General features: G+C 52.2%; 3 protein-coding genes across 3 annotated transcripts in view; 1 reads left to right on the forward strand and 2 right to left on the reverse strand.

Moving 5' to 3' along the window:
* The window catches only part of LOC100226816 (uncharacterized), a 1189242-nt gene that overhangs the window by 1031146 nt on the left and 135628 nt on the right, over positions 1 to 22468 (reverse strand). Inside the window, 1 exon segment of the mRNA XM_072919754.1 lies at positions 6038 to 6283. Within this exon segment, the coding sequence (XP_072775855.1) occupies positions 6038 to 6283 (246 nt within the window).
* LOC121469068 (uncharacterized) overlaps positions 1 to 22468 on the forward strand; it is a 662903-nt gene that overhangs the window by 571574 nt on the left and 68861 nt on the right. The window lies entirely within an intron of this gene.
* On the reverse strand, positions 16641 to 17228 carry LOC140680966 (olfactory receptor 14J1-like). Its single transcript, XM_072919854.1, has one exon. The coding sequence runs from the start codon at positions 17226 to 17228 to the stop codon at positions 16641 to 16643; it is 588 nt and encodes a 195-aa protein (XP_072775955.1).

Consider the following 22468-nt stretch of genomic DNA (forward strand, 5'->3'; position numbering starts at 1 on the left):
TTAGGCAGAGTGTCAGTTTTGGCAAGGGGCATCAGAAAAGACAGACGGTTCTTTTCCATACAAAGGAGAACACGGAGCCCCATTGCTCCAGGAGCTGATGAGAGGCAGGCATTGACATCCCAAGATCAGCCAGACCTGTCAGGTGGTCCCTGGCAGGCCAAGCCAGCCAGACCTATTCCATGTTCCCTCGGTTCCATGGGGCCCCACAGTGTCCCAATGGTCCCTTGCTTCCAGGAGGCCCTGAGGTGTCACAATGCCCCCTTGGTGACACCAGGCCCTGAAGGGTCCCAATGGTCTCCATGGTTCCATCAGGCCCCACAGAGTCATAATGGTCTCTGGGTCCATGAAGCCCCGCGGTGTCACCATGGCCCCTTGGTTCCATGGGCTCCAGTGGTGCCACAATGATCCCCTTGGTTCCATGAGGTGTCCACAGTGTCACAGTGATCTCCATGGGAAGGAAAGAACCGAGCCCCAGTGTGGCAGGGGCAGCCACTAGAGGCCAAGGCCAGCCAGGCTTGATGGTACTGGCAGATTTTGTCTGGGAGCAACCATTGGATATAGGGAATTTTAGAGGTGGAATCCCACTTTCAGACATGGACACCCGGAGTTGAATGATGTTTTTTTTTCCAAAGGAAGGAAAGCACAGAACACCAGTGTTTGAGGGGCAGATGAAAGGCGGCCATCAGAGGTCTAGGCTAGCCAGACCTCTTTGCCCTGGTAGCTTTTGTCTGAAAGCAACCCTTGGATATAGGGAATTTGGGAGGTAGAACCCCAATTTTGGCCATTTCAGTGTAGATAAGAAGGAGAGTTCTTTTCCATAGGAAGGAAAGCACAGAGACCATGTGTTTCAAAGGCAGAAGAAGAAAGAGGTGGCTCCTGGGAGGCTCAGCCAACCAGACCTGTTCTTCCTGGCATGTTTTGTAATGGAGGAATTTTTGGATACATGGAATTTGGGAGGAGGAATCTCAATTTTGACCACGGTCACCTTGAGAAGGACAACTATTTACATTGGAAGGAAATCAAGCCCCAGTGTTTCAAAAGCAGATGAGATGCATCTCTCAAGAGGCCAAGGGCACCCAGACCTGTCTGTCCTGGCAGCTTTCGCTTGGGAGCATTCCTTGGATGTATGGAGTTTTAGAGGAGGAATCCTAATTTTGGCCATGGAACGCTGGAGGAGAAGGACAGTTCTCTCCCATGGGAAGGAAAGCCCAGAGCTCCAGGGCTTCAGGAACAGATGAGAAGCAGCCCTTGACATGCCAAGGTCAGCTGGACTTGTCAGGTGGTCCCCAGGAGGCCCAGCCAGCCAGACCTGTTCCATGTTCCCTTGGTTCTGTGGGACCCCACAGTGTCACAATGGTCTCCTTGGTTCCATCAGGCCTTGGAGTGTCACAATGTTCCCCTTGCTTCTGCAGTGTCACAATGGCCCCGTGCTTCCATGAGGCCTTGCAATGTCACAATGGCTTCATGGTTCCACAAAGCCCTGATGTGTCACAATGGCCCCTGGGCTCTGTGTGCCCTCGCTGTGTCACAACAGCTCCTCTGTGACACTGCGGCTGCACAAGGTCACCATGGACCTTTGCTTCCTTGGGGTCTCTGAGTTTCACATTGGTCTCCTTGATTCCATGAGGCAGCACAGTGTCACAATGGCCCCTTGGTTCCATGAGGTTCCGTAGTGTCACCGTGGTGTCCTTGGACCTGCATTGTCACAACTCACCTGTGGTAATCACATATCCTCTGAGCAGAGAGAGAGCTCTCCCAGGATTTTCCTGGGAAGCTGTGAGAAGCTGTGAAAAAGCTCAGAGAAAAGAACAAGAAACAATTCTTATCTTCACCTGCTGCACCTGTTGTTGTGCACATGTGGAATGTATTATGGAGATTTGTTTATCAAAGGGTGATTTCTAAATTGGCCAATGGTGATGGTGTTTGGATTTCAATTAACCAGTCTGGTCTGTCTGTATCGGACTGTCAGCAAGAGCGATGAGTGTTTCTTAGCAGTATAGTATAGGATAATGTAATAAAGTGATTGATCAGCCTTCTGGAACCATGGAGTCAGTGCTAATTATTACAGGCTGGGGACGCCCTGCTACGATAGTTATCTAAGTAAATCTTCCCTTACCTCTGAATGCTGAACAGAATAGGCTTAACAGGCATAGCAGGAACACCAACCACTGTAGACCCAAAGAGCTGGCTGAGGAGTTGGGAGAAAACTTCCCCTGGTGTCATTTCCTCATGGTAGGTACCATTATTAAAGTAATTCCAAACACATACAGTTAGTGTGTGGTAGCCTCAAATCCATGTGCCCACCATCCAGTGGAAATTAAAAATCCATAAATTCCTCACCATATTAACCCATCAAACAAATTGATTATCAGCGAGATTTGCCATAGTTATAGGATGGGAAAAATGTAGCCACAACCATGTGCCACCCAAACCAGGGTAAGCTAGACCACATGGTGAAACCTAACAAGGTTTCTATATCCAGTGCAACAAAACAAAATTATGTTACTCAAGAATTGTTATTCTTATTTCACCCTGTTTCTCTCAATGCCCTCAGGCTGCACATCGGGTGCCAAAACTGGTCTTGGTTTACAAGACAGGTGTCTGCTAGGGAAGGCAGCAAAAAGCCTCCTGTGGAATGGAGAATGTAAACCCCCTCCCTCCAAATTATTAGAATCATGAAATCAAGGGGCTCTCAGGCAGGCAAAGATATGGGACTAGGAATATCCGCTCTTTCCTAGTGTGTATAACAAAGCAAACAAGCAGCAGCAGCTGCGGCACGAACAGCAAACAGAGCAGAGCCCAGTCCCGGCCTTTGGGCCGTGGCGCTTTCCCTGCGGTGCAGTTCCGGGCACAGCCAGCAGGGGCGCTGTGGCTCCCGGGGGCAGGGCAGGTGCGCTGACCCCCACGCGGCTGCAGGGGGCGCTCCGGCCGGGCTCGGCAGCGCGGGGCCATGGCGGCTTTGTCCGAAGGGGGAAGGGCTGGAGAGAGGCTTTGCTTCACAAACCCCGGGGCAGCCGGCTCCGGTGCCCCAGCAGGACTCTCAGAAAGCAGTCAGCTCAGTGCCCCAGCAGCACTGGCAAAAAGCAGTCAGCTGGGCTGGCAGGATGTCTCGGCAGGCAGGGGGTGAGGGGCTCCAAGCAGGGCAGGGAGAGCCCAGCTCAGGATCCTGGACACCAGAGCAGACAGGGATAGGTCTCTCTTTTAGTGGGGCAGGTGTAAATAAGGTCCCAGTTTAGTGGCTGTTCTCACGAGCAGAGGCTCACCCCAGGACAGAAAAAACAGCTCTGGCCCGGGCTCTGGCAGCAGCAGTGGAAACTCCCATCTGCAAGAGCAGCAGCTCCTCCCAAAATAAGGGATCAGCCGATAAACATCAGCCAATGATAAGGAGCAAACAGAAAGGAAAAACCCAACCCCCAACACTGGTTTATAATTCCTAATGCTAAGGGAGAATTGTATAAAGTTTTAATTCCACCTTTATAATTGTTTACATACGAGCTCTTGAAATGTCAGGGGTAGGGATTGGAACCTGCTGCTCCAAGGCTCCTCTCACAAAAAGAGGCTTAGAAAGGCTGGCGGTCCTTGGATGTATTTGGGGATCTATAGGGGCTATTGGGGGTCCTTTCTGTGCCTCCTGACCTGACAGGAGCTTCTCTAATAAACTTTGCCTAAAGCTTCCAGTCTGCCCATGACAGGAGCCCCTGTGAGTCCCTGTGACATCCCGGCTCTTTGGCAGCCTGAGGACACTTAGAAAGTCCCCATGAAACCCCTCTGAGGGCCTGTCAAAATATCTGAACCTTAATATGCAAACTGTCGGCTCTTAACTGAAAGGTTGGTGGTCCAAGCCCAGCCAGGGATGCCATTTATGTCAGAATCTGTGGTATTTAAATGTTCACAAAATTGCAGAAATTTGCTGTCTTTGAGCCCCGCTGCCAAAGAAGAAGCCATAATTCATCTGTGCTGGTTTTCAAGGTTGTTTATTCTTGCTTATCTATAACATGTTCTGCTGCCCTGCAGTAGGCCTTTCTTGCAGGGCAGCGTGCAGGGCTCTGCCCCTCAGTGGGAAGTTACAAACATTATATACCAGAAACTACCTGTGCTATATTTACAATAATGTGCCAATACCTACCACCTGTGTTGAACAATGTGTCCCCAGTCTAAACCAACAGAAAAATGCCAACACTACAGTGAAACATGGAAGGCATGAAGAAGATGAAAAAGGACAGGACACACACGATTTCCTCCATCTTGCCTCCTTTGAACCCCTTATCTAGAATCCTAAAATTCTACTTTTGCACCCGTGTCACACTAATTATTACTCATATCAAACACTCAGAGTGTGTAATTCATCCTGTAAGATAGAAAACTCTTTTCCATGGACAGAGATCACAGACAGTGTCTCTGGGGGCTCTGTACAGGGGGGTTCCTGACCCCTGCCAGGGTCCCAGACCTTCCAGGGCAGCCAGAGGGATGCCGTGGATTACCACAGCAAACCTCATCAGGACCCATTGCTATGGTCAGGTTCCATGGCAACCATCACCATCCCCTGTTGCTATGGTCAGTTTCCATGGCAACCATCACAAGCCCCAGTTGCTATGGCCAGTCCCTGGGCAGCTCCATGGAGACCCCATGCCAGGGGTGGTTGCCATGGACACCAGCTCAGGCCTGCAGCCAGAGCCCGTTTCCATGGCAACCATTGGCACTCCCATCCCCAGGGTCATGGGATCCCAGAACCACAGAACTGGCTGAGCTGGGAGGGACCCATCAGGATCCTCGGGTCCAACTGCTGGCCCTGCACAGGACACCCCAACACTGCCAGCCTGGGCCTGGCAGCGCTGTCCAAACGCTGCTGGACCTCAGAGAGCCCTGGAGCTGTGACCCTTCCCTGGGGAGCCTGGGCAGTGCCCCAGCAGCCTCTGGGCAAAAACCTTTCCCTGAGATCCAACCTCAGCCTGCCCCGACTCAGCTGCAGCCACTCCCTCCACTCCTGTCCCTGGGCACCAGAGTGAAGAGGTTCCCTCAGCCCCAGCCAGGGACCCGCTCCCAAGGCTGCTGCCATGGCCACCAGGGCTGGCACCAGCTGGGATGCTCGGTATCCACAGGCTGGGATTCAGGAATGGGATTTCCCAGTTTCCTGCTCTCGCTAAAACCCCGCTGGTACTCGTTGCCCTCCCACCTTCCACTGAAGGAAAAAAATGGAAAGATCCCAGGCTGGGATAAGAACAATTTACTGGGAACAGCAACGAGATGAGGAACAAGCAGGAATAGAAAAAATATTGACAACAGAAGGGATAAGAAAAACTATTTACAGGGGAAATTACATCACCATCAATTGTACCTTCCTGGCCACATGTCTCCACCTGCCTGGAAGGGACACCCTTCTCAGAGAGAGAGAGAGAGAGAGAGAGTCCCTTTCCTGCCCCTGGCAATGACCTGAGGTGGGAGTGAATGTAGTGACAGGGCTATGGCCAGACCCTCTTCAATCCCACATAAGGTCATTGGCAGGGGCAGGAGAAGGTACAGGTGTCTTCCCAGCATGGATCACAGGTAACAGGGATCACCCGGGCTCTTCCCAATGTGGGTTCTTCAATGGAGGGTTAAGCTGGAGCGGTGCATGAAGCTCCTCCTGCAGTTGGGGCACTCCCAGGGCTTCCGTCACCGGTGGCTCCATTGGTGTTGGGTCAAGTGAGAGCTCCGGGTGAAGCTCTTCCCACACTGGGGACACTCGTAGGGCCTCTCCCCAGTGTGGATGCGCCGGTGCCTGATGAGGTTGGAGTTTTGCTTGAAGCCCTTCCCACAGTCAGAGCAGAGGAAGAGCCTCTCCTCAGTGTGTACCTGCTCATGCAGGAGGAGACTGTAGCTGGTGTGAAACCTCTTCCCACATGTGGGGCACATGTAGGGCCTCTCCCCAGTGTGGATGCGCCGGTGCCTGACAAGGGTGGAGTTACGCTTGAAGACCTTCCCGTAGTCAGGGCAGTGGAAGGGCCTCTCATCCGTGTGAATCCGCTGATGTACAAGGAGATTGGAGCTGGTCTGAAACCTCTTCTGACACTCAGGACACTCGTAGGGCCTCTCCCGAGTGTAGATGCGTTGGTGGATGATGAGGTGGGAGCTCCAGCTGAAGCCCTTCCCACACTCCCCACACTCGTAGGGCCATTCCCTAGTGTGGATCATCTGATGTCATTTCAGACTGTTGCTCTGCCTGAAGCTCTTCCCACATTCCCCACACTCGTAGGGCCATTCCCCAGTGTGGATCATCTGATGTCGTTTCAGACTGTTGCTATGCCTGAAGCTCTTCCCACACTCCAAGCACTTGTAGGGCTTGTGCCCATCGTGAAGCTTCTCAGGGACCACCAGGTCTGAGCTGTGGCTGAAGCTCTGCCCACCTTCCTGACCCAGAGTGGGCCTTTCCTCCTCAGAGCACCCTGGGCTGGGTTTCCAGCCCCTCCTCCTGTGGGATCTCCGGGGCTTTTCCTCCCTGTTGGATTCTTGCGCTGTGGAGTTGCTCAAAGCGGCCTCTTCCATGAGGTTGTGCTGCAGGAATTTGTCCTTCCTAGTCTCCATCATCAGCTCCTGCTCTGGGGTAGGAAGGACAAGGAGAGGATGGGATTTGCCTCCGTGCCACAGGGAAGGGCAAGGAGATGCCCCCAGTGCATCCCCGTCAGCAGAGCGTCGGCAGCGGGGCTGTCCTGCAGCCGGGGGCTGTGCTGGGCTGGGAGATGGAACAGGAGAGGGGGGGAAAGGGGCACTGACTTCCTCCTCACCTGCCTCAGTGTCCCAGGGCGCCTTCCTCTTCCTCGCAGCCTCCTCCTCCATTTCGTGAAGATTTTGGTATGGAAAATTCTGTTTTGGGAGGAAAACAAGGGATGAGCACATTCAGTTTTGTCCTGGCTAGAAGGCAAACCAGGGGGAGAATCTAAGCCAGAATCAAATTTGAGTAAGAAAATTAAGATCAAGGCAATGATACAGAAACACTGGCTTAATCTGACAGAGTCAGGATATAACCTGACACCCCGATGGTCAGGATGGTGGTAGCAGTCTGATTAAATAGTGGCTGCAGTCCGGCTGGAGTGATGAACGTGATTCTGTCAAAGCGGGGATCCTGTAGAAGGGTCTGGTCTTCCTCTAAAGGTCCAGTGGTGGTTATGGAGTTCTTGTCCTCTGGGAATGCAGTGGGCAAGATGGTCGTGGTGTTGCAAGGGTGAGATTATATCCAGGTAGGAATGCTTGGTTCCTCCCCCTGGGCGGAGCATCCCACAATGGGATGATGTAATTTTATCAGCCCTGCAGTGACACTCAATGGCCCATTAACAGAAGATGGCCCCTGGAGGGCGTTATCAGGGCTGAGCCATGGAAGAGATAAAGAACACTGCCCCACCTGTTGATAACAGTTTATGGAGATGGTGACTGAAAACACTTTTGGTTACATCTGACACTGTAACCTGAAACAGTGAGGCAATCCCTGCTCGGGGTGGGGGGTGAACACCACCCCCCTTACCCAAACTGGCTCAGGTGTAAAACCTCCACCCTGGGAAGGACACGCACACAGGGGACAATGTCACCCTTGCCCTGCCCCAGGGGGAGATCTCTGTCCCTGTCACTCCCTTGCTCTCTCCCCTTTTCTCTTTCTTTCAATCTCTCTCTCTACCCCACATTTACTGTTCAATAAAATCCACTTTGGATTTGGTCTCCTTAGCACCTTCATTGGGGCAGAGGCATCTCTCTAAAAATTTTATTAACCAGATTGCGACATTATTTTGGTACAGTGAGTTCAGGGCACTGCTCTCTGACCCCAAGTGCCTTTGACAACAGCATGGGTCTTTCCTCTGCTAAGGTTCTGCCTCTTTCTGGAGGAACTTGGATGCAGCTTATTCTGAGTAACTTTTGGGAGAACTTATGAGGAAAATGGCTGTTGTGGGTGGCCAGTGTAAAGAAAGTATTTTCTTGTCCTTCCAAGAAAAATTTTTCTAAATAACTGGAGAAAAGGGAACAAATGATACTAGCAAGACTGACAAGGATCAGTCACCCCAATGTGAGGAACTCAAGACCAGTAAATTCCTACAAGAAGCCCAGTTCAAGTAGATAAATTCCCAAGTAACTCCCGAATTCACAGGTCTGGGGACTTTGCCAAATATGAGAATCATTATTTTCTTTGTCCCTGTCACCTTTGTGACAGCTACACAGACCTTTCCCTTCCCTTTATTAATCTGTATTGGGCCAAATTTCCACTTTCCTTTTATCGGAACCTGCCAGCAGCTGAGCTGAAGCTGTGCAGGAACTGATGAAACTTGGATTTGCCACAGAATTGCTTCTATTTTCAGTTTATTCATGTTTGGGATTTGATGCGTTTCCATCACAAGTGACTTGTGGGAAGAGCAAATCTTCCTCAAGGCATTTTATGGAGGGTTAAGTTTGATTTCTGCCAAGTTTGTTTTGTCCAGTGCTCAGGGGATGCTCAAGGGGTATCTGGTTTTGGTTTGGCCCTAATTTTCTTCTGATTTGTCTTTATGACTTAAAAACACCTGAAAAATGACTAAAAAGAGTATTGACCAGAGATGTCAAAAGTCCCTCCATCTAAGAGTTATTTGAGGTGGAATTTACGGTTTGGAAACATATTCTGGAGGATTTGTGGGTTCTTCGGGGATATATGGGAGTATTCTCCATATCTTTGCACTCCAAAAGCCAAGGTGGATTGCTCTGTCACCTCAAAATTACTCAATCCCACCTCAAAATGGCTGGTTCCCACCTCAGTCCCACGCCAAAATTACTCAATTCCTCCGCCTGCAGGGTTAGATGGGGTTGGAAGGAGATTGAGAGAAGTAAGATCCAAATTTGAGGTTTTGGGATCAGGATTGTATGGGGCTGGGTGGGTGTGATTTATTTTGATAATTAATAAAACTATCAGAATTATTGATTTCTGTCCCATTCATTTTCTGTCAGTTCTGGTTTGCTTTTCAGAGTGCCGCCTTCTCAGCTGATTTTGTTTGTGACCTCCAGTCCCAGACTGAAAAGCAAGATGTGTTCTATTTGCCATCTGTATGGCAGTTGTCCTGTGCTAAGTCTCTTCCACAATCAGGGGAGACATCTGCTGATAATGGGCTATTGAATGTCACTGCATGACTGATATGAACTGTAACATCCCATTGTGAGATGCTCCACCCAGAGGGAGGAGCCAAGCATTCCTACCTGCATCTAATCTTGAGATTCTGGCCCACCAACACAGCTTTTTCTGGGCTGGATTTCTCAGAGGAACAGCTGCCTCTTCCTCTTCAGAAGAAGACACCCTTTTCTACAGGATCACTTCTCCAACAGAACCACACCTGACACTGCAGGAGGACTGCAGCCGCCATTCCAATTGGACTGTGGCCAACACCCTGTCCAACAGAGTGTCAGGTTGTATTCTGACTCCGTCAGTGTTGTTTTCTTTTACTGCATTGTTAATTTTATCTTTTTATTTTCTTCCCTGAGAAAATACTGCTATTCCTGCTCCCATATTTTTACTAGAGAGCCCCCCTTAATTTCAAATTTACAACAATTCAGAAAGAAAGAATCTACATTTTTCCATTTCAGGAGAGGCTCCTGCCTTCCTTAGCAGACACCTGTCATTCCAAACCAAAACACCTCCTTTCTCTCCTGCCTTCTATTGCCTGCTCTCTTTCTCTCTCAGTGTCTTCATTGACCCAGGACAGCTCCCACCAAAGACCCTGCCCTGATTTAATTCCCAATCCATGAGCTACGACAACCATGGGTGAAGTTATGAAGGCTGGCAGTGAAATGCCACTGTAAGATCTTGCTCCACTTGGCTGTTGGCTCTTCCATAAGAGCTTTGCCTTCAAGGGCAGGAACATCTTTTCCTGGCTGGGAACTGGAATTCCAGCCCCTGGGAGTGTGTGCCATGGATCCCAGAGGGGCATTCCCGAGGCTCCCAGGGTGCTGCTCCTGCCGTGCCTCCCAAGGAGCTGTGCAGGCCAGGGGACAAGGTGCAGCAGCTGTGTTGGTGCTGCAGTGCCGCAACAGCCCCTGATTCCAGGAGTTTCCGCACTGCCAACAGCCGTTCCTGGGTTCCATGATGCCCTGCTGTGTCCCCATGGATATTTGGTGCCATGAAGTTCTTCAGTGTCACAATGGCCACCTCGCTCCATGAGCTTCTGCAGTGTCCAAATGGCCTCCTTGGATGGGCAGTGTCACCATGGACCATTGGCTCCATGCAGCCCCGCTGGGTCACCATGGACTCCTTGTTCCATGAGGTTCTGGGGGTGTCTCCATGGTCTCCTTGGATCCACAGTGCCACAATGGACCACTGGATCCACGTGGCCCTGCTGTGTCACCATGGCCCCTTGGTTCCATGGGACCCCAGGGTCACAATTGACTCCTTGCTTCCATGTCACCCCCTCAGTGCCAAAATGGCCCCTTCGTTCCATGGGGGACACAAAAGATTTATAGAAACATTGAGCAAATCCTGCTTAACACACCTGGGAACACCTGTTTGCATTCCAGAGGGAGGTTAAAGGTGAGGATGGCACCAGCAGCTTCCATCTGAAACAGAGATCCAGGGAAAGGAGTGGGACAGAGAATTCAACTGGGAGACGCAGAGAATTCTGCTTCCAGAGATCATTTCTGGTCACACTGTTCCTTGTAGAAAGGTGACACCATTCCAGGCAGCCTGTACTGAGCAGGTGGCTCCTGAGTGGGGTTTGTTGTTTAGGAAACCTGCTCAGGCTTTTCCATTCTTTCTTTCCCAAGAGGAAAACTTCTCCTGGGCCAGTGTGCAGGCAGAGCCCTGAGGAGAGCAAGTGGGACACGGTGCAATGGGCTGGGACATGGAGCTGCAGAGCTCAGGGACAAGGTTCTGCTGCAGGGCACAGGGATGTCAGTGCCAGGTGGGTGATATCAGACATGGTGAGGCTGGGGGTGAGGAGCAGCTTGTCCAAACAGGGTCAGCCCTCAGGGGACTCATTCTTGTACATGCCCAGACCTCCTAAGGAGACCTTCAGTGTCAAGATCACCTGGGGAATGCTTCTATCAGCTCTTCTCTGAACTGGAAAATAAGAGAATACTCACTTGATTAAAGAAAAAATGTCATGAGGTGCACTTGGAAATCTTCCTCCTTACAAGAACTCCAAACTGACTCCAATCAGGTGCACAAGCCCTGGAGACTTGCAGATAATTGAATGAAGACAAAGCGCCCCTAAGGGCTTCCTTTTCTTTAATGATCCCCATGGAGGATTTGGGGTGAAGTCGAGAACCCTCAGGCACTGAGACAAGGCTGAAGAAGCTGCTCAAGGAGTCAGGAGCAAAACTCCAAGTCCCTTGGAGCATCCCTGGGCCCCACTGAGGGCAGGGACTGTCAAAGGCTCCCCAGGGACTGGTGAGAGCAGATCCTTGAGGCCAGGATTGCAGGGAGCCCAAGGCTCAGAGCAGGGAACTGCAATGCTGAGCAAGGCCTGGGCTGGCTGGGGGAAGCAGAAAGGCCAAGCCCTGAGCCCAGCCTGGCACAGCAGGGCCTGTCCCTCACGGGTGGCTCGGGGCTGTTTGTGGGGCAGGGGGATGTGAGGGGCAGCAAGGACAAATGTCACAAACCTGTGTGACACTCCAGATCCTCATGGAACCAAGGGGCCATTGTGACACTGTGCTGCCTCATGGAATCAAGGAGACCATTGTGGAACTCGGTGACCCCAAGGAACCAAGGGTCCATGGTGACCTTGTGCAGCCGCAGTGTCACAGAGGAGCCGCTGTGACACAGCGAGGGCACACGGAGCCCAGGGGCCATCGTGACACATCAGGGCTCTGTGGAACCACTAAGCCATTGTGACATTGCAAGGCCTCATGGAAGCACGGGGCCATTGTGGCACTGCAGAAGCAAGGGGAACATTGTGACACTCCAGGGCCTGATGGAACCAAGGAGACCATTGTGACACTGTGGGGTCCCATGAAACCAAGGGAACATGGAACAGGTCTGGCTGGCTGGGCCTCCCAGGGACCACATGACAGGTCTGGCTGACCTTGGCATGTCAAGGGATACTTCTCATCTGTGCCGAAAGCACTGGGGATCTGGGCTTTCCTTCCTATGGGAAAGAACTTTCCAGCTTCTCCTAGTGCCCATAGCTGAGACTGGGGTTCTACCTCCAAAATTCCCTATATCCAAAGGCTGGTCCCAGAAAAATCTGCCATTACTGACAATTCTGGCAGGCCTTGGCCTAGTGAGGCTCTCATCTGCCTTCCAAGCACTGGGGCTCTGGGCTTTCCTTCCTATGGAAAAGAACTGTCCTTCTTGTCCAGGTGCCTATGTCCAGAATTGGGGTTCCACCTCCAACACTGCTGTTGTGACAGACTGGAGGAGATTGTTGGCTGGAAACATTTTGTGTGTTGGGAAGGAAGGGGCAGGTCCAGCCTTGCCCTGCCCTGGAACCCCAGCACTGCCCTGCCTGGGAACCCCAATCCCCCCAGAGCCTCTATCCCAGCCCAGCAGTGTCTGCCAGGCCCTGGCACAGCACAGGCAATGCTCCACAGCCACCTCTGGAGCCCCAGCCCAGCTCTGGAGTGACCAAATGACCCCAAGTTCCAGCTGGGGAAGGGCCCAGGAAGATCAAGGGGTATTTAAGGCTGACCACAAGGCAAGCACACCTCTTGACCCTATCTCCTCTTGGAATTTCCATCTGAACACCACTGGAATCCAGGAGTTAGTAGCTCTGTGTGTGCTTCCCTAAGTCTTATTTTTCCTCTCTTTCTGTGTCTACTTCTTCTATTTCTGTCCTCTTGCAAATTTTGAGTAACTTAAAATTGAACAGGCGTAGTGTTTGTGAAGTTGAATGGGCCAAGGTAATGCTTTGAGAAGTGTTTTCTGTAGATTGAATATCAAATTAAATCTTTTGCCAAAGTTTCTCTGATTTCCTAAAGTTCCCAGCAAAAGCTGTTGTGTTGTTTTGAGTTCCTGAGAATCTCTTGTTGGTATTTCTCCAGGGAGTCCAACTCAGAGGACACAAACAATTGTCAGTCCTTTTAAATGTCTCCTTAAGAGAGTTGTTTGGGGGATAGGGGTCAGGGCTTGTGTGTCCTGCTGGGCACAGCCCAGGCAGGGCTTTCACAGCCCCATCCCACACTCCAGTTCCCAGCTGGAGCCGCTGGTGCCTCTGAGTTCTGCTGCCCCAGCCCCAGGGATGCTCTCCTTGTCTGCCCATTCCCCCAGGGTCTCTGGGCAGGGATGGCCTCAGTGGGGGCTGCTGACATCCTCAGCAACTTGGAGGCTGCTGCTGAATTTTACTGCTCCAAAGGCTTCTTCAGCCTTCAGCTCCTCAGTGCAGGAATTCAGTGCCCCAGGGCTTATTAACATTCAGAACACCTTAACAAACCAAGCCTCTGGAAACAATTTGATCTAAGTTTTCAAATCTTTTGTGGTTAAGTAGAATTCAGAAGTGTATTTGAAGTATATTATATGTAGCAAGACAGTGAAAAAATATTTCCTAGGTCCTATTTAGGTTTTTTTCCCCTGTTAATTCACTGATATGTGCAATCTCCAATTGGCACTGAATCCAAGCACCTCCTCATGCAGTTTGAATAGATATGAAAATCAGATGTGGGGGTCAGAGGCTGCCTGGGGCACAGGGACCATGAAATTATCAAGTTTTCAATGATCTGTGAAAGAAGGAGGAGCAGCAACAAAACATCCACACTGGAATTAGGAAGGGCAGCCTGTGGCCTATTTAGGATGCAGATGTGGGGAGTTCTGAAATAGGCATTGATTTTTTTAAGGGAAACAGCCCTTAAAAAAAAAAAAAAGGGGTGCAGGAAGGATGGGCACATTTCAGGAAAGTAATCTTAAGGGGGAAGGAACAGCCTGTCCCAGTGTGGCAAAAGATGAGGTGGTGAGGAAAATGACTGCCTTGATTGCCCATGGAACTTTTGTAGGAACTCAGGAAAGAAGAAGGTGCATTAACTTTGGACAGAAGGTCAGTCAACTTAGCAAGTGTTTAAGGATGTTGTTTAGGTCATGCAGAAAAAAAGGAAAGAGGTGAAATCTCAATTAGAGATTAACCTGGCCACTTGTGTGAATAAGAGTAGAAAATATTTCTATAAATAAATTAATAGCAAAATGTGGTATAAGGAGAACCTCTACTCTTTATTGGATCCAGTGGAAAATATAGTAACTAAACATAAAGAAAAGGTCAAACTACTTAACACCTTGTTTGTATCAATTTTCAATAATAGGACAGGTTGTCCTCAGGACAAGAGTTCTCCTGAGCTGGTAGATGGGCACAGGGAGCAGAATGGCCCCCTGTAATCCAGGAGGAAGCAGCTGGTGACCTGCTGAGCCACTCAGATGCCCACAGGTGGATGGGATGGGATGGGATCCATCCTAGGGGGATGAGGGAGCTGGGGGATGAGCTCCCCAAGCTGCTCCCCATCATTTACCATCAGTCCTGGCTCACCAGGGAGGTCCCAGAGCACTGGAGGTGCCAGTGTGAGCCCATCCCCAAGAAGGGCTGGAAGGAGGATCTGGGGAACTCCAGGCCTGTCAGCCTGACCTCGGTGCCCGGCAAGGTTATGGAACAGATCACCTTGAGTGCCACCACAGGGCACCCACAGGATGGCCGAGGGGTCAGAGCCAGCCAGCGTGGATTTAAGAGGGGCAGGTCCTGCCTGAGCACCCTGATCTGCTTTTATAACCAGGTGACCCACCAGTGGATGTGGGAAAGGCTGTGGATGTGTCCATCTGGACTTCAGCAAAGCCTGTGACACTGTCTGTGACAGCATTCCCTGGAAAAGCTGCAGCCCACGGCTTGGGCAGGTTCCCTCCTGGCTGGGAGATGGAAGAGCTGGCTGGAGGCTGGGCCCAGAGAGGGGTGGGGATGGTGCTGCACCCAGCTGGTGTCCAGTCCCTGGTGCTGTCCCCAGGGATCAGTGTTGGGCCCAGTCCTGTTTAACATCTTCACCGATGATCTGGGGGAGGGGATCGAGCCCACCATCACCAAATTTGCAGGTGACACCAAGCTGGGTGTGAGTGTGGATCTGCTGGAGGGCAGGACAAGAAGACACAGCCTTCAGCTGCACCAGGGGAGGTTTAGGCTGGACAAGAGGAAGAAGTTCTTCACAGAAAAGGTGAGTGGGCATTGGAATGGGCAGGCCAGGGGGGAGGTGGCAGAGTCACTGTTCCTCTCCAGTGGCACTCAGTGGCATGGTCTGGGTGACAAGGCGGTATTAGGGCATTGGTTGGACTTGATGATCCCAAAAGTCTTTTCCAGCCTATTTGATTCTGTCATTCTGTGATGATTGGGACACTCTGGGACCATTGTGACCCTGCAGGGCCTGATGGAACTAAGAGGACCATGGTGACACTGTGCAGCCCCATAGAACCAGGGCCCCATTGTGGTGCTCTGGGGCCAAATGGAACCAGGGAGTCCCCGTGACACTGGGTCCTGGTGGAACCACAGAGGCCATTGTGACACTGCGAGGCCTCGTGTAACCGAGGGGTTTCACCATTGTGACACTGCGAAACCAAGGAGAGCATTGGGAGAGTCCAGGGCCCAGTGGAACCAAGTGGCCCTTCTGACACTGCGGGGCCTCATGGAACCAAGGGGACATTGTGACACTGCAGGACCTTGTGTAACCAAGGGGCCACTGTGACACTCTGGGGCCTCCAGGAATCTGGAAGGCCCTTGTGACACTGTGTGGGCTCGTGGAAACAAGGAATCCATTGTGACACTGAGGGGACTTGTGGAACCACAGAGAGCATTGTGACAGTGTGGGACCTCATGTAACCATGGGGCCTTTGTGACACCCTGGGGCCCCATGGAACCGAGGGGCCACTGTGAAACTGCGGCACCAACGAGAACATTGTGACACTGTGAAGCCCCATGGAACCAAGGAGTCCATTGTCACTTTTTGGGGCCCCATGGAACCAAGGAGACCAGTGTGACAGTGCAGGGCCTGGTGCAACCAAAGGGACATTGTGATGCTGAGGGGCCCCATGGAACAAGGACATCTTTGCAGATGACACCAAGGTGGATGTGAATGTTGATCTGCTGGAGGGTAGGAAGGCTCTGCAGAGGGCCCTGGACAGGCTGGATCCAGGGCCCAAACCCAACAAGGTGAGGTTTAACAAGTCCAAGTGCCGGGTCCTGTACTTTGGCCACAACAACCCCTGCAGTGCTACAGGCTGGGGACAGAGGGGCTGGACAGCAGCCAGGCAGAAAGGGACCTGCAGGGACTGATGGACAGCAGGCTGGACATGAGCCAGCTGTATGCCCAGGTGGCCAAGAAGGCCGATGGCTCCTGGCCTGGATCAGGAATGGTGTGGCCAGCAGGAGCAGAGCTGCTGTGCCAGCACTGATCTGCCCCCAGCTCTGCACACAGACATTGCTGCTGCAGCTCCAGAGAAGGCAACAAAAGGGCATCTCTGCAGAAAACTCTGCTGGGAGATCCTTGAGTTCCTTGAAAGCCACCAAGAGTGCAGCCCCTCATTGACACAGTCTGTGGCCACAGGGAATGTGGACACAAACAAAATGACAAATGGCTCAAAAATTAGATTTATTGTGGACAATATGAAAAAAAGTAAAACAAAGGAAAAAAATTCCCCACAACTAATTCAACAAGAAGTATCATAGATGACTTTTGTTACAAGTGATTTGCAGAAATTGTCCAGCAGTTTAATGTTCCTGAAAGCATCCAGTCATCAGTGTCCACACTGCAGCCTTGAGCTCCTGGTTCCTCAGGCTGTTGATGAGGGGGTTCAGGGCTGGAGACACCACCGAGTACAGAACTGACAGGGCCAGATCCAGGGATGGGGAGGACATCGAGGGGGGCTTTAGGTAGGTAAATACACCAGTGCTGATAAACAGGGAGAGCACGGCCAGGTGAGGGAGGCAGGTGGAAAAGGCTTTGTGCCGTCCCTGCTCAGAGGGGATCCTCAGCACAGCCCTGAAGATCTGCACATAAGAGAAAACCATGAACACAAAACAACCAAATACCAAACAGGCACTAACAGCAATGAGCCCAAGTTCCCTGAGGTGGGATTTGGAGCAGGAGAGCTTGAGGATCTGGGGGATTTCACAGAAGAACTGGCCCAGGGCATTGCCATGGCACAGGGGCAGGGAAAATGTATTGGCTGTGTGCAGCAGTGAATAGAGAAAGCCACTGGCCCAGGCAGCTGCTGCCATGTGGGCACAAGCTCTGCTGCCCAGGAGGGTCCCGTAGTGCAGGGGTTTGCAGATGGACACGTAGCGGTCGTAGCACATGATGGTCAGGAGGAAATACTCTGATCCAAGAAAGAAGATAAGCAGAAAAACCTGAGCAGCACATCCTGAGTAGGAGATGGTGTGGGTGTCCCAGAGGGAATTGTGCATGGCTTTGGGGACAGTGGTGCAGATGGAGCCCAGGTCGCTGAGGGCCAGGTTGAGCAGGAAGAAGAACATGGGCGTGTGCAGGTGGTGGCCGCAGGCTACGGCGCTGATGGTGAGGCTGTTGCCCAGGAGGGCAGCCAGGGAGATGCCCAGGAAGAGGCAGAAGTGCAGGAGCTGCAGCTGCCACGTGTCTGCCAGTGCCAGCAGGAGGAAGTGGCTGATGGAGCTGCTGTTGGACATTTCTTCCCTCTGGGAATTAAAAAAAAAAAAAACTTTACAAGGTAGGGCAAATTTCTTCTAATCCATCCTATGTTTTCTATTTGAAATCTTTCCAAAATTACTTCTCTTCCTCTGAGGGAACTTCACTAAACTTTTTTTTTTATTTTTGACTTGGTCTTTCTGCTGCTGAGTTACTGCCTCATATTATCTTCAGCATTGCTCTCAGCCTGCATGCTGAGAAGTCCAGAGGGAAAACAGGGCTCCCCTGTGCTCCAGTGCCATCAGACCTGCGTGTCCCCACATAGCTGCCCTTTGCTCATTTCATCTCCTTTATTTCAGTGTGATTCATCTCCTTTATTTCAGTGTGATTGAACTTAAAACGTCCCTGAAAAATACAGTGACATTTTGATGGCACCAATTTCAAAATAAATTTCCCTAATCACTTCTCTCCTTTTTTTCCTTAGTTGCTGAACAGGAAGGGATATTCAGGGTTCCTCTGGCTCTCTGCTGCCTTGAGCTGTACCTACTGGGAGCTGTTTCTCTCTATCCAAGCCTTGTCCCTGCCAGTGTTGCCAGAGCCCAGCCCTGCCCTGGAGGCTCAGCTCTGCCCTGCAGACCCCTCCCAGCACAGGGCACTGCCCAGGGGCCTCTCCCTGGGCCTTAAAGGCAGGGCAGAAAAACAGAGATGCTGCAAGCCAAGGTGCTGCTGCTGCTCTCTGTAGGTAGAGGAGGGTGAGGAGGCACTTTCTGAGGGAGATCTGAGGCAGTCTGCTGATGCCCAGGGTGACAGTGCAGGAGTCTCAGTGACACAGACAAAGCTGACAGCCCCTTTCCCTTCCCTTTAGGAGAAAGCTGAGAGCAGCCCTGGCCATGCTGTACCATCTCCACCACAGGAGGAACCTCCCTGATGGGGGTCACTCCTTCCAGCTCCAGCTTCTCCCCTGCACAGTCCATGGGGAGCTGCCAGGCAGGCTGAGAGCTGTCCCTGGCAGGTGGCACATCCCCTGGGCTGGCCAAGAGCCCTGAGGGCTGCAGGAGCTGCTCTGCAGGACAGCCCTGGGCAGCCCTGGCTGCAGCCCCAGCTTCACCCCCTGCAGCCGTCCCTGGCAGCAGGAGCCGTCCTGCCCTGTCCCTCTGACAGTGCCCAGGACAGCCCCGCTCTGGAGCACATCCTCCCCCAAAACAGAAACGGCAGCAGAGCCCTCCTTACAGTCACATCAGTCCTGCCTGGGTCAGCTTCAGGAGGTCCCTGCAGCCAGAGACTGACTGTGTCAGAAGTGGTGAAGATTTTCCATGAATGAGCTCAGAATTGTCCTTCCAGCTGCTCTGAGCCTCTGTCGGCTTCAGTGCTCTCAGGTACCTACAGGCAAAGCCCTCAGCCCTGCTGTGTTGGGAGAGGAGCTGCTCCTCAGGAGAAATGTCTTTCTGAGGCTCTTCTTGGATTGGCAGGACCTGCCTCTGTGCCAGGAGCCTGGCCCAGCTCAGCAGCACAGACACAGCACCCAGATTTAATGACTCTCTCGGGGCTTTGGTGTTGTTTACATAAAACTCAGTCCCTGAGAGAGGTTCAAAAAACTTCTCAAGAATTAGAAGTCAGAATCAAACTCCAAAGTTTTAATGGATCCCACTGAGGGACACAATGAGAAAGTATCCCCAGTCAGAGCAGAACACTGGAGGCACTGATGACACCTGTGGACAAGCAAGGGAAAGGTGTCTCTAGTGCTGAGCAAACCTGGATGTGTTTCAGGAATGCAAAGGGCCCAGGCCTGAGCCCCAGCCCCTGGCAAGGCAGATCCTGTCCCTCCCTCATTGCTCAGGGCTCTTCCCGGGATGGGCACTGGGATGTGGGGATGTGCCATGCCAAGGGCAGGACCATGGGGCGGCCCCTGCCAGGCTGCTGAGCAGGGACAAGGAGGAAATGAGGCCCCAGAGCTGCAAGGGTCACTTGTCCCCTCGTGGCCTCAGCCCCGGGCCAGCAGCCATGGCCAAAGTGCGGCACAGGTTGGCTCTGTCAGGGCCTTGCAGCTGCTGCACATCCCTGTGCCCTCTGCAGCCCAGGCTGTCCCACGGTGTCCCTGCCCTGCGCCTCTGTCCCTGCAGGCTGTCCTCATCCCCCGGCTGCCCCACCTCGCTGGCCCTTCCTTTGCTGACAGCTCTGCCTCCTGCTGCCCCTGCCTGGCCACACAAAGCCTTGGCCTTGATACCAAAAGGGTTAATTCCATTTTTACCGTGCCTGTGAACTTTTAACACAGGAACAAGGTGTGCAGGAGCTGCTTTTCCAGCAAGGACAGTTGGAAGTGTAGAAGACATCTGGCTCAGGAGTGCAGTGATAGAAAAAGCAAGGACTGAACCTGGGAACTTGGGGTGGGTTTTATGGAAATGGGTAAATTGTAATTCACATTTAGTGACTGTGTATAAGCAACACACTGGTAGATTTACATGTCCACATAAGGTTTGGAGTTATCCCTCACTAGACCCAAGGCCTGAATAAATGATCCCCTCTTAAATAGCAAATTAGTGTTAAGGAGCCTTGTTCTGATATTTCAGAGATTTGGTGGCCATGGGACCTCACAAAACCCAGGAGTCAGCTGTGACTCTGTCCAAACTCATGGAACAAAGGGTCCATGGTGACACAGTGGAACCCCATGGAACCAAAATCCATTTTGGCACACTGGGGCCACATTGAACCAATGGTCCATTGTGACACCATGGATCCAAGGAGACCATTGTGACCCTGAGAAACCTCTTGGAACCAAGGGGCCATTGTGACACAGCAAGGCCTCGTGGAACCACAGCTCCATTGTGACACTGCAAGGTCACACAGAACCAAGGTGGCCATGGAACCAAGGTTCTGCTATGGAACCTCATGGAACAAAGGGACCATGGTGACACTGTGGAACCAGGGAGACTGTTTTTGGCAGCAGGAAAGCTCATGGAATCCCAAGTCCATTGTGACACAGCAAGGCCTCATGGAGCCAAGGGACCATTGTTAAACTGTGTGGCCTCATGGAACCATGAGCCATTGTGACACAGCGTGGCACCTCATGGAACCAAGAGTCCATTGTTACACTGTGGGGCCCTGTGGAACCAAGGGGACCACAGTGACTTTGTGGGGCCTCATGGAACAATGGAGACTGTTCTGACACTTTGGGACACACTGGAACCAAGGGGCCATTAGAGCATGGCAGGGCCTCATGGAATCAAGGGGACTACAGTGTCACTTAGACCATTTGATTTAACCTTACTTACAGGCCTGACTGGCTCAGCTACCCAAGGCACTCAGAGCCCTCCGAGAGCAGCATTTCTGCCACATTTCCCCAGCACAGGCACTCCTGTGTGCACACAGACACAGAGAGTCAGTGCAGGGTACCTGTGAGAAATTCCCCTGAGGACAGGGAAATGCTCCCTGTGGATGCTTTGGCATCTCCCCAGCGGGGAAGGGTTGAGCCTGGAGGAGTGGGGGGATCGGCCCAGGCTCCCTCGTTGTTCGGGATCCCCCGAGTGCAGCAAATGGGAGAGTTCCCGGCTCGGAGAGGCCCCACTCAGAGGGAGTCGCTGGCCCAGGAGAGCTCCAAGGGCTCCTTTTGGAGCGCTGTTTGTAGGGCCCCAAGAGAGGGGCGTCAGTCCCAGCCATGTTTCACCCTGGCCACACTTGGCATCAGCAGCTTTCTTTGGCAGGGTGAGAACAGGGATGTTGTGCCACTGAGGGAACACAAACAGTTCCCAGGGCTGCTCCTAAAGCAGCCAGGAGCTGGTTGGGCAGCAGCAGTGCCTGGAGCAGACAGGGTTTGTGATGAGCTCCAGAGGAGCTGAGCCCAGGGGCTGCTGGCCAAGGCCGAGGCCCAGCGAGCGTTTCTCAGCTGGCAGGGCGGCCTGAGAAGGGGAGGGGGGAATGCACCAGCACAGGAACCACGGAACAAAGGGACCATTTTGACACTGTGGGGTCTGTGAGACCAGGGGACCATTGTAACACTGTGGGGCACTGTGAGACCAAGGGACCATTGTGACACTGTGGGGCCTGTGAGACCAAGGGACCATTGTGACACTGTGGGGCACCATGGAACCAAGGAGACCATTGTGACCCTGAGGGGACTCATGGGATCATGGAGACCATTGGGACACTATGAGGCCCCATGGAATAAGTAAATCATTGTGACACTGTGAGGCCTCATGGAACCAGGAGGCTTTGGTGGCACTGTAGGGCTGTGTGGAACCAAGGGTCCAGGGTGACACTGCAGGGCTCATGGAACAGAGGAGTCATTGGGACACTGCTGGACCCCATGGAATCAATGCATCATTATGACACTTCGAGACCCCATGGAACCAAGGGAACCTGGAACAGGTCAGACTGGTTTGGCCTCCCAGGGGGAGTGGGGAGGGGGGGATCAGGTCAGGCTGATCTTGGAATGTCAAGGTCTGCCTCTCATCTGCTGCTGAAACACTGGGGCTCCCTGTTTCCTTCCTGTAGAAAAGATCTGTCCTTCTCCTCCTGGCAAACATGGCAAGAATTCAGATTTCACCTCCAAATTTCCTTATTTCCAGGGATTGTTCCTATAGGAATATTGCCAGGACAAGTCTGCCTTGCAATGGTTTCACAAGGCTCACCTCCCATCTGTCCCCAAAACACTGGGGAAGGCTCCATGCTTTCCTTCCTATGGGAAAGACCTGTCCTGCTACTCCAGCCACCCATGGCCAACACTGGGGTTCCACTTCCAAAATTCCCTGTATCCAAAGATTGCTCCCAGACAAAATCTGCCATTACTGACGAGTTTGGCTGGCCTTGGCCCAGTGAGGCTCTCACCTGCCTTCCACACCCTGTGGCTCTGTGCTTTCCTTCCTATGGAAAAGAACTGTCCCTCTCATCCAGGTGTCCATGGTGTAAGAGATAGTCCAAAGTTTCCCTCATGTGCCTCATG

Source organism: Taeniopygia guttata, chromosome 30 (assembly GCF_048771995.1).
Source record: "Taeniopygia guttata chromosome 30, bTaeGut7.mat, whole genome shotgun sequence".
Classification (NCBI taxonomy): Eukaryota; Metazoa; Chordata; class Aves; order Passeriformes; family Estrildidae; genus Taeniopygia; species Taeniopygia guttata.